This window comes from Delphinus delphis, chromosome X (genome assembly GCF_949987515.2).
Source record: "Delphinus delphis chromosome X, mDelDel1.2, whole genome shotgun sequence".
NCBI classification, from domain to species: Eukaryota; Metazoa; Chordata; class Mammalia; order Artiodactyla; family Delphinidae; genus Delphinus; species Delphinus delphis.
Window position 1 is genome coordinate 23,284,688 of NC_082704.1, and position 12,671 is coordinate 23,297,358.

General features: G+C 38.3%; 1 protein-coding gene across 7 annotated transcripts in view; it reads left to right on the top strand.

Moving 5' to 3' along the window:
• THOC2 (THO complex subunit 2) overlaps window positions 1-12,671 on the top strand; it is a 102,781-nt gene that overhangs the window by 30,554 nt on the left and 59,556 nt on the right. For all 7 annotated transcript variants that reach the window (XR_009517971.1, XR_009517973.1, XR_009517972.1 and 4 more), the window contains exon 8: window positions 4,669-4,835. Coding sequence is in view for 4 of the 7 variants with exons in the window: in XM_060001960.1 (XP_059857943.1) it covers window positions 4,669-4,835 (167 nt within the window). In the remaining 3 variants the exon portion in view is untranslated. The remainder of the gene's footprint in view (window positions 1-4,668; window positions 4,836-12,671) is intronic.

Here is a 12,671-nt window from a genome sequence, read left to right on the forward strand (position 1 = left end):
GTCGCCTGGTGTCCAAGATTGTAGATTTGGCTGGAGATGGGGAAGGGTGGGGTGAGAATCTCTCCTCCTTCAGTCTCACAAGTCCTCTTGGTTGCTTGTTAAGTGACCAGAGAAACATTAAAGACAAAATAAAATCCCCAGTCAAATGATTTTATTCTTTGGTAGATTATGGGACATTTAATCACTTTGACTACATTATCTTGAGTGTACTTAGTATTTTGTCTTTGGATCAGTATGGATATAAGAGCCATTAAGCCTTGAAGCGTCTTATCTTTTAGTCAACTCTCTCCTATCCCTTGGAAAGGGAAACCAGTTGACTGCTTCCTTTCCCTAAGGTTTTGCTTTATTGGAGTTTCTTTACTACACACTAGTTATGAAGAAGTTGTTTATCTCTACTATGAAAAAGAAGACAGCGATTGGTGTTCTCATGCGTAGTTGTTTTTACAATTAGACTTTTATTTTGTTGGGTGCATCTTGGCTCTCTGGTTCTCTGGTTCTCTGGCTCTCTGGCTCTCTGCCTTGAGATGTGCAGTTTTTTGCAAATACTATTTCTTAGAAATAGTTAGCATAAGTTATTAGTCTGTTTTAGTCCATTCAGGCTTCTGTAACAAAATACCACAGACTGGGGGGCTTATAAACAACAGAAACGTACTTCTCACGGTTTTGGGGGCTGGAAGTCCAAGATCAGAGTGCCAGAATGGTTGGGTTCTCATGAGGGCCCTCTTCCGGGTTGCAGACCGCTAACTTGTTGTATCCTCACATGGTAAAAGGGGCAACGGAGCTCTCTTTTTAAAGGGCATTAATCTGATTCATGAGACTATGCTCTTATGACCTATTCACCTTCCAAAGGCCCCACTTCCTAATACCATCACATTGGGCATTAGAATTTCAACATATGAATTTTGGGGGTACAAAAAACATTGAGACCATGGTATAGCCTGTTTCTAAAGTAATTCTACATGCCATAGCCAGATCATGTCCTTTTGTTCAAAACATGGTTTTTCTTTGTCTTGTAAGGTTTATTCTGTCAGGAACATGATGGTTGACGCTATCATTCTGTTTCCTTGTCTGAAATGTACAGGCTGGACATCTCTCCAAGTCATGTTTACAATATTACCTTGGCCTTTTTGTTCCTGTTAAGAATCTCAATTTGACCTATTCCTAAAAGAACCGTTGTCACTTTTATCATATTTTTGGCCTCTAGTTGCAATTACTTGCTCTAATATACTGGCCATCTTGTCCATCTTTGGGGAGCCTTCAGTTACTTTTCAATGCATTTTTTCAAAGATGTATCATCCAAAAGGTGTGAACTCTCCTCAAGGGTAGGGAAGGCATTTTATTAATCTCTGTATCACAAGCACCTGGCACTTAGTGGGTAGTTATTTAATGTTTATTTAAATGAAGGAATGAATCCATGGCCATTACAAGTCTACCATTTAAAAATGTTTCCGCTTCCGATATGGTTCCCTGTTTGTTCCTCAAAAGGCATGTGTGTGTGTATATTCCTTAATGTAGCTGGTGGTAGAGGTAGGGAGCTAGGCTTATGATCTGTCTCAAGGTCACATGACTGTTGATGCTTGGGCTGGATAAAAGCCTTTTTTAAGATGTTTGAGCACAAGAGTGTCTGTTCTACCACAGCTGCCATTAGAAAAAAATTATTTTGGACATTTCAAGCTTACTTATTGTTACTAAAATCTTGTATGTGAAATAGCTTAACTGTTATTTAGCAAATCTCTAAGGTTTCAAAAATGGTTTTCTAAGTCCTTGGTTTGGCTACTTTTTCCATATTATGTAGCATAGGTCATTCCAACTGATTGGACTAACTTATGGCACCTGAGACATATAATAGAAAATTCCTAAGCCAGTTTTTCTTTTGTGAAAGATACAAAGGTTATCTATTATAAATAAAAGTTGCATCCTTTTTGTGTAGGTTACTACCTTAAATTGCCTCTAGAAAGAAATTGGTAGTTAGTTGACTGTACAGATCACTGTTAAAATAGCCTTCATGGAATAATACTGTTTAAACAAAACGTAATGTCAATGGTTCATATTGTAGCACATTGAAAATACAAACTTTAAGGCAATGTGAATGAAACACATTTCCGTGTAACATGTTGCTGTTCTAGTCCTTATTCACAAGTTTTGTGGATGTAGCATAATGGGTAATTATAAGCCAGCCATTTTTTCAAAAGTGTATTCAGTGTATCTTTTGTCCTCTCTGACAGAGTAGAGCATTATTCATTTTTATTTAGTTGATTAAACTTTTATATTTAGTAAATATAGGAGCAGTTATAAGGTTGGAGAATTTGCTAGATCCTACTTCTATAATCTGTTGTCAGTGGCTTTTTTTCCCCAGCTTTATCTAGGCATAATTGATATACAATAAAATGTGCATGTTTGAAGTGTACAGTTTGAGTTTTAACACATGTATACACCTGTGAAAACATCACCACAATCTAGATAATTCACATTTCTATCACTCCCCCCCCCCAGTTTCCTCTTGCCCATTTGTATTTCATTCCCCCCCGTACTTCCTCTTTTCTCCTCCCCAGGTAATCAATGATCTGCTTTCTAAACTATAGATTAGTTTTCATTTTCTATAATTCTTTTATAAATGGAATCATATAGTGAGTTTTTTTGGGGGGGTCTGGCTTATTTCATTCAGCATAATTATTTTGTAATTCATCCATGTTGTTGCTTGTATTGGTAGTTCTTTCCTTGTTATTGTTGAGTAGTATTCCACTGTATATTCTACAAATATACTGTACTACAGTTTGTTTATCCATTCACATGTTGATGGCTATTTCAGTGTCCTATTATAAATAAAGCTGCTGTGAATATTTGTGTACAAGTCTTTGTATGGACATAGATATTTTTTCTCTTGAGGTAAATACCTAGGAATGAAATGGCTGGGTCATATGGTAGGTGTTAAGTTTAACTTTTAAGGAAACTGCCAATTTTACAAAGCAGTCGTACTGTTTTACATTTTTTATTTCCACCAGCAGCATTTAAAAATTCCAGTTGCTATTTTGGAGTCACTTGTACATTCATAAGCCATACTTTTTGGGGGTGCAAGGACAGGCAAAAATATTTAGACGTTTTCTTCCCAGAACTTTAGGTAAACATCTCTTTGGAGAATTTATGAAAGCCTGGAGCTCTTTTCAGTAAGAGATGATCACTGTGTTGTTCCTTTCTTTCCTTAGTATGAGAGAAATGGAAGAAAATATATTCTTAACTTTGCGTTTCATAAAAAGAGGAAAGAAATACTTCTTGTATTTGGAGAGTTTGGTTTTCTAAGTGATTGCTAAGATACTGCAAATTAGACATTAGTTTTATAGCATTTAATATACTTAAGTGTGGAGATAATAGAAGTAACTCTGGAAATCATTAATAGGATATATAAGAATTTTCTTTGAAAAATCCTCTAAGTCATCCATAAGGTGTATAGTGTTTAGACCTAACGTCTCTCCCTAAGTTAACACAGTTGTTCTTTTTCCTCCAGCATTAGAAGAAATCAGTGTTTATTTGCTTGCCCCAGATGAAGTGGTTAGCTTGCATTTAAGGGCTATGCCTAATGAAAAATACGTAATTAAAAATACTAGAATTCCATTCAGCTTGATGCACAAGGCATGAGGGAACTGATATAAACTGAGGGAACAGCCGATTGATATGCTCACTCTGGGTCATAAGCATACATTATATTGAGAGGAATGGTGGGTGGAATTGACTATATCATTTAAATTCTCTCTTTTGTTTATTTTGCTGTGTGTAAATGGTTGCATTCTCAAATTAAATGCACGTATGATGTGACTGTGCTATAATATAATTATGGTAACAGCTGAAGCTGAATGCAAATAGAGGTAATAATGTATTAATAGTAGGGTGGCTGATAGGAATGTTTATTAAATTCATGTCTGTTGGCCCTTTTTAGCTTACCCTAGGAGATTAGCAAGGATAAGTAGCCATCGGTACCTATTAAGTGCTTCTTTCCTTTCCCTTTCCTGCTCTACCTAGATTGTTTTCTTCCTTCTCTGTTTGCTTGTGTTTTGTCCCCAACTCCTTGTATTCTCATCTTTTTAGTATTAGCAGTATACCTGTTTTCCTTTAGAATGCTGCCCAAAACTATGAATGTACAATTACGTTTTGTTGTATATGTAAGATAAATTAAAAAATGATTATAAAAATCGTGCTCTACTTTCATGAACCTGAACTTTTAACTCATTTGTCAACATTCCAAGCACTTCTGCATAAAACATAAAAAAACCTTTAGTTGCCTAACTTGTATTGTTTGATTTTCATATTTTGCTAAGAATTAAAAATGTGAATTTCTTTCACTAGCGTGAGTAATCAAGAACTGATGAGATGATGTGGCATAGAAGAAATTTCACTTGACTTAGTGTCACAGGTCCTGGGCTCCAGCCTAAGCCCTGTCATTAACCCACTTTGCAATCCTGGGCAAGTCATATTTCTCATCTGTAACATGTGGGGAGTAGCCGTGATGACCTTGAAAATTATGAAGATTTCCCTCTGGGGCAGGGGAAGCAAACTTGTAAAAGAAGTTGTTTTTAAAAACATTTTTATTTTATGTATGTTGTCCCTGAAGGTTAATGGCTTTTCTAGAGATTATGTATAATCACTTTTGAATTTGTGTATATCCATCTGTTGCAGGATGCTTTAATCTGGATCCCAATAGAGTTCTGGATGTCATTTTAGAAGTGTTTGAATGCAGGCCAGAACACGATGACTTCTTTATATCTTTATTAGAATCTTACATGAGTATGTGTGAACCGCAAACACTGTGTCATATTCTTGGGTTCAAATTCAAGTTTTACCAGGTAAAGAACAATATGTGTGTGTGTGTGTGTGTGTGTGTGTGTGTGTGTATGTTAATTTTGTGATTTTATATGTAAAATTTAATTTGAATTTTATTTCTTAATGACTGGTTTTAGCTCAGCCATTCTAGCAGAGGGGATAGAAAAAACTACATTAGTGGTATGAATGATGTGATGTGAAAGCCTAGAAGAAAGCATAATACATTTTTGCCTTGAGAGAGATGGAGTGAGGGAAGACTTCACAGATAGAACCTTTTTTAAACCTGGTCCTTGAAGGATGAGTAGGAGTTTGTTGAGAGTTGTCTGTGCAGAAGTAACAAATAGTGTGTCAGTGAAGACGTGGCAGTGTGAATGTACGTAACATATTGAAGAAATGGTACATAGTCTCATGTGGCTGGATTGTAAGATGTGGGGAAGAGAAAGGATAGGAAGTGAGGTTGGAAAGGTTGGCATAACTTTAGATTGTCAAGGGCCTTGAACACTGTGTTGACTTAGAATTTTATTGTACAGGTAGTTACCATTGGAATTTTTTATGGATGTGAATAAATTCTTGAGGCATATCTTACATCATTTTTCACTTAAACCACCACAGTAGTTATCTTGCAAATCTATGCCTCTGATTATTTCTCTTTCAATCCACCTTTCATATTATTAACTACTGTTACATTCTGAAAGAGATCGAATTGACTCACTGTTTAAAAACCATTACCTGCAGGATGAAATTCAGACTTTTAAATGTGGCAGAAAAGGCTCTTCCCCATCTAGCCCCATTCTTTCTTTCTAGCCTCATCTTTAATGATTTTTTCCCTCAAACCTCATATTCTAGTCATATTCAGTTACTAGCCATTTCCTGAACTTAGGTGGGGGCATTGCTATGTATAGACCTCTGTTTACATGCAGTTCTTTATAACTAGAAAACTGTTCTTACCCACCCCCTCTCGCCTATCTTTTCTTCATCTTGTAAACTCTTATTTATTCTTTAAGATCACGTGCTACTTGTGCTATAAAGTTTTGGTGGGCACTTCACCCGTGCATAATTAGTCACTTCTTAAACTCTGTTCTCATAAAACTTGACACAGGCTTCTAGCACTTATCAGGTTATATTAGAATAAACCATGTCTGTCTCCTTTGCTAGGTTGTTAGTCATTTAGGATGGTCTATATTTTACTAATTTCTCTGGATTAATTTATTGCTTAGCCTATGGTAAATGTTCACTAATTACTACAAATGAGTTATCTATGTTTTAGGAAGATAACTCTCTTGATAGCATGGAGGATTTTAATGTAATAAGGCCTCTGTTGCCTTTTTGGTATAGCTTTCCTAATTTGTCTACCTGCCTGGGATATTCAACTAGTCAAGAAATACTCATTTATTGAGTTTTTAGGGTATGTTGTTGCTTTGCTAAGCATTGAGGATACTCTGGTGAAGAGTGTCTATTCCTGTCCTCTGGAGCTCAAGTTCAGGATAGTAAGACAGTTTTCTTTTAGGATTCTCAAATATATACCACCTACTGCCTTTGCTTATCTTCAGTTTTCCATTTCTCTGGAATGCTCCAGAAGAGAAATGAGATCAGAACTAAAAGCATATAGCTTTGTGATACCAAACAAGATGAATGGCAGGGTTTTGGGGCAAGAGCATTTCACCTTGGTTCAAAAATTAGTGATGGCAGATGTTCCTATTCCTACCAGTAGCCAGGGAGTCTGCTCTTAGTACAGAGAAAGAGAAGTTCAAGTGTTTCATCACATTTTAAGAGGCACCTTGATTGTTTTGGGTTTGAGAACATGAAGCCGACTGCTGAAGTGACAGGGTAGCTGAAATTTAACTTGGGCACGATTAATTAGAATATAGGTTAGGGCTTTGCAGACTGAGGTTTTCAGAGCATATTGCAGTGAATATGGATGACCTACTGCTTAATATCAAGTATTGTTAGTTGAATGTGAGTTTCAGAATTAAAAATTTTTACATGAAAATATTCCTCATAATGGTAACACTTTTTGAGCTGAATTAAAATATCCATGGGGGTTGACCAATGTTAGAATGATCCTTTTTTTAGTAGATAATGGGGCCTTTGTCTTATATAAGAAATACCCAGCCAAGAAACATTTGATTTAGAAGTGACCTATTATTGGAAAGAGTAACCCTTGTATTGCTCTGTATAACACCATTCCCTTATTTCTCTTGCCTGAGCTATCTTGTTTTGAGAATCTGCAGTCTTAAGGACCACTGCGGGCAGGGGAAGAAATGTCAGGGATTTTAGGTAATTTGTGGTCTTGGGAGGTAAAGTAGGAAAAGCCATGAAAATAAAAAACTGCTTAGGGCATGTAACCTGGGGAATTGGCTCCTAGGTGTGTGTGCTCACCCTGTGTATTGGTCCCTTGCCTAACTCCACTCCCCCCTCCCCATCACTATCTGAAAATGTTTACTCCCACTGACCATAACCCATGTTTTCACCAGTTGGAAATTATTTGGATTAACAGGCTTCTTTTAATTTTTTCCCTTAATGCTTAGGACTTCTAGGCAAAGGTAATTATTTCTGCTATGAAGTCAGTGAGAGTGATTTTAATTCTGGCTTCAACCTGGGGTCAGCTATACTGGATGTTTTGACTTGGAAGGGTGGTACAGATGTAAACAGTTTTAGGGCACATGACCAGTTTGGAAAATTGGGCAGGTATGTCTGTTTGATTCTCCTAACAGGGATCGCTACAATAGAGGGTTTAGGGACAGCATGAAGGTCAGCACAAAGGGCAGGAAGAAAGGACTAACTAGAAAGTATGAGGGTATTGAAAGACAAACTTGGCTGGAGTTGTCTTGCCACAGGAAAGAGGAAGGAGATGATGACTCTCACCCTTGATTTCTGGATTCAAAACACAGTAATAGTACCATGGTCAGGCACCATTATAACCCCACATTTATTCATTTAAGAAATATTGACTGAGTACCTCTTATGTGCCAGGTAGAGTGTTGTGGGTAGGAATCAGGAATTCAGTTTTGGGCATGTTAAGTTTGAGATACCTGTTAAAGATTTAGATATCCAAGTGGAGATGTTGAGTAAATAACTGGATATTTTTTTTATAAACTTATTTATTTGTTTATTTTAGTTTTGGCTGCATTGGGTCTTCGTTGCTGCGTGCTGGCTTTCTCTAGTTGCGGTGAGCGGGGGCTACTCTTCACTGTGGTGCGTGGGCTTCTCATTACGGTGGCTTCTCTTGTTGCGGAGCATGGGCTCTAGGCACACGGGCTTCAGTAGTTGTGGCTCGCGGGCTCTAGAGCACAGGCTCAGTAGTTGTGGCGCACAGGCTTAGTTGCTCCGCGGCATGTGGGATCTTCCCGGACCAGGGCTTGAACCCGTGTCCCCTGCATTGCAGGCAGATTCTTAACCACTGTGCCACCAGGGAAGTTCCAATAACTGGATATTTGGATCTGGTGTTCTAGAGAAAGGACTGGGCTAGAAATAGAAATGTGGGTGCCAAAAGCACATAGATGATATTTAAAGTTGTGATACTGGATGAAATCATCAAGTTGGATATAGAGACATAAGAGAACCAAGGGCTGAGCCTTGGGGCACTCTGATGTTAAAGGGCCTGGGAGAAGAGGAGGAACCAGCAAAGGAGGTATAGAAGGAACACATACATATAAGGAAAGAGGAAAACAAAAAGAATATAGCATCTTGGAAGCTAAATAGAAGAAGGAATGATCAATTCCGTTAAATATCTCTGATAGGTCATTTAAGATGAGGACTAAAAAATGGTCATTGGATTTATCAGCAGGGAGGTCAGAGCTAGCCATATTTGTAGAGTTTGGGTGGTGTTAAGAGAGAGAATGGGGAGAGTGGTATTGGAGACGATGAGAACAGACAACTCTGTAAAAGAGTTGCTACAAAGAGGCACAGACAAATGGGGTGATAGCTGGTAGAGGAAGTGAACTCAAGATTTTTTTTTTTGAAGATGGGAGAGAGAATACATTTATATGCTGATGGGAATGATTGCATAGAAAGGAAAACTGGTGATGTAGGAGAAAGAGGAGAGAATTATTGGATCAGTGTTCTTGAGTAGGATAGAGAGAATGCAGTTTATGGCATAAGTGATGGATGGAGTTTAAATAGGAGCATAGAGTAATAACAGGTGGAAAGGCAGCGTATGTGGGTACAGTTGTTGGTAGGTGGGTAGATCTGATGGTGAGAATTTATAGAAGTCCTATTGATTGCTCCAGTTTTCGTGCTGAAATAGAAAGCAAGGTCATCAACTGAGAGAGAGGATGAGAAAGGAGGTATTGGAGCTTAGGAGAGAAAGTAGGAAATAGTTGTGTAAGAGAGTGGGAGAGTGAATGGACAAGAGAAATAGAGTATGATTGGCCAGCAGCATTAAGGACCCACTTAAGGGTGGATATGTGAAATTAGTACTTTGAGGAGTTGTAGCTATTGGTAATATTAAAGTTCAGGATATGGAGTGAATGGCTGAGATAGGGTACAGGAGATCTTTGGAAGAGTGGGATTCAAGGAACTGAGAGACCAAGATGATGGAAGAATCACTAACGTGTATTTGAAAATCTCCAAAAATTAAGAAAGGAATAGAGTTGGAGAAAGTGAAAGTGAATCAGAAGCTAAGATCATTCATTGCTAAGTGAAGGGCAGTGACCCAGGAGTCCACAGATGACAACAATAGGACATAAGTAAAAGTGGCAGAGTAGAGAACTCCAGAGCTCTGTCCCTTCATGAAAACAACTAATGAACTGGCAAAAAACTGAATCGACTTTTACAGAACTCTGGAATTTAGTAAAAACATAAAACAACTAAGGAAAGGTTTGGTGAAGAAAGAAGCTGCTGTTTGGGGTAAGAGAGTACTGTGATATTTTAAATTGCCTGCCTACTATCCCTCACACCCAGATTGATGGTGGCTGTGAAGATAGAAGCCTGCACTCCTAGTACAGATTGCTAATGCCAGAGGATATAAAGAATTGTTTACAAAGAATTCAGCCTATCTGGCTGCTACCTGAAGGACTGGTGCAAGGGCCTGTCTTTTTTTTTGCCTGATTGGGAGCATCCCTAGGGCTGGGGTGGCTTTTTATTTTTATTTTTTTATTTTATTTTATTTTTTTTGCGGTACGCGGGTCTCTCACTGTTGTGGCCTCTCCCGTTGCGGAGCACAGGCTCCGGACACGCAGGCTCAGCGGCTATGGCTCACGGGCCCAGCTGCTCCGTGGCATGTGGGATCTTCCCGGACCGGGGCACGAACCCGTGTCCCCTGCATAGGCAGGCGGACTCTCAACCACTGCGCCACCAGGGAAGCCCTGGGGTGGCTTTTGCCAAAAACATTTGAAGACACAACTATTGGCTTTAGCAGTCTGGAGTAAGAGACAACAGTCAGACAAGCAATAGAGAGACTGAAAACCTGGGAAGGAAGAAGTTGGATAAGGAGATACACAGGGGAATAAGGGCTTTAGAAAAGTTCCTGTATGTACCATGGAATCAGAAGAAAAAAAGGCCAAGCACATGCCCAGAACTGGATGCATGCTCAGAAAAGGGCTGAGAAGACCCTAAGCTTTTTCCTCTGGCTGGCCTTCAGGCTCTACACAAGCAGGAAGTGAAGACTAAGGCAGAATTGTAAATGGCCCAGCTAAGTGTTGAGGAGTGCCCTAACATAGAGCCAATGTGCAAAGACTGGAAGAGTATTTTTTTCTTTTTTCTCTTCAGGCCTTTAAGAAATGCAAAACACTAGCTGACCACTAAGCTAAAAAGAAACAGGTTTCAGTGGCCACACACAATAATAGTATAGACTTTACAAAATGAGTTTAGAGAAGTCACTAAACAAACAACAATAAACCACAGTAAGCAGCATCAACAAAGCCCATAGAGGGGGCAGAATCTGATTTTCAGAGTTGCCACACAGTATTCAAAATGTTCAGTTTTCTGCAAGAAATGATGAGTTACGCAAAGAAACAAAGTAAGGGTCATTCATAAGAAAAAGGAAATTAATAGAAACTGTCCCTGAGGAAGCCCAGGCAATGGACATACTAGATAAATAATTTAAATCAACAGTCCTAAATATGCTTATTATCTATAGGAAACCATGGGAAAAGAACTAAAGAAAACCAGGAAAGCACTGTCTCACCAGACAGAGAATATCAATAAAAAATACAGAAATTATTTTTAAAAAAAAGGAACCAAACAAATTCTGGAGCTAAAAGGTGTGATAACTGAAATTAAAATTCACTAGATGGGTACAACAGCAGATTTGAGAAGGCTGAAGAAACAATTAGACAACTTGATAAGTTAATTGAGGTTGAAAGGAGCAGAAACAGAAAAGAATGAAGAAAAATGAACAGAGACCTATAGGACACCATCAAGTGTACCAATACACTTGATGGTGTCCTATATGGGACACCATATGTGGGGAGTTCCCTGGCGGTTCAGTGGTTAGGACTTGGCACTTGGCACTATATGGGACACCATATGTGGGGAGTTCCCTGGCGGTTCAGTGGTTAGGACTTGGCACTTTCACTGCCATGGTCCTGGGTTCAGTCCCTGATTGGGGAACTAAGATCCTGCAAGCTGTGCAGGCGGCCAGAAAACCCCCCCAAAAACGTGTATCAATATGTACATTATGGAGTCCCAGAGGCAGAGGAGAGGGAGAAAAGGACAGAAAGTGTATTTGAGAAAGTAATGGTCGGAACCTTCCCAAATTTGATGAAAAATATGAATCTACACATCTAAGAGACTCTAGGAACACCAAGAGGGATAAACTCACCAGAGACCACACTGAGACACATTATAGTCAAATGTTGAAAGACAAAGAGAATCTTGAAAGCAGCAAAACAGATGTGACCCATTGCATACAAGAGATCCTCAATGAGATTGACAGCTGATTTCTCTTCAGAAGGCAGTGGGATGGCATATATAAAATGCTGAAAGAATGAAACCAAGAATTCTATATCCAACAAAACTATCCCTCAAAAATGAGAGATTATGATATTCTACGGTAAACAAAAGCTGGGGGAGTTCGTTGCTGGTAGACCTACTCTACAAGAAATGCTAAAGGGAGTCCTTTGGGCTGAAATGAAAGGACACTAAGCAGTAACTTGAAGTCATGTGAAGAAATAAAGAACACCGGTAAAGGAAACTTTATAGGTAAACTTTATATTTATATAGTAAATATAAAAGCCAGTATTACTGTATTTTTTGGTTTGTAACTCCTCCTTTTTACTTATATGATTTAAAAGACAAAGGAATAAAACAACAATTATAAATCTGATTGGCACACAATGTATAACACTATAAAAGGGGGAGGGATAGAGATTTATAGGTGCAGAGTTTTTGTATAATATTGAAGCTAAGTTTGGACTTCCCTGGTGGTCCAGTAGTTAAGATGCTGTGCTTCCAGTGCCGGGGAAGCGAGTTCGATCCTTGGTCAGGGAACTCAGATCCCACATGCCATGTGGCCAAAAAAAAAATGAAGCTAAATTGATATTAATTCAAAATAGGTTATTATAAGTTTAAAATGTTAATTGTAAGACTCAAGATAACCAACCACTAAGAAAATACTTTAAAAAATAAATAGAAGAGGAAAGGAGAAGGGAATCAAAATGGCACACTACAAAAAAAGACAGTAATGGAGGAAATGAGAAACAAAAAATAATATAAGACATATAGAAAACAAATAACAAAATGGTGGAAGTCCTTCTTTGTCACTAATTATTTAAATGTAAATGGGTTAAACTTTATAATTAAAAAGCAGAGTTTGGCAGAATGTATAAAAAAGCATGATCCAGACCCACCAAGGTCACGTGACTTTTCTGTACTGTTAAAATTCATTGTAATAAAATGAGAGGGAAAAAAAAAGCATG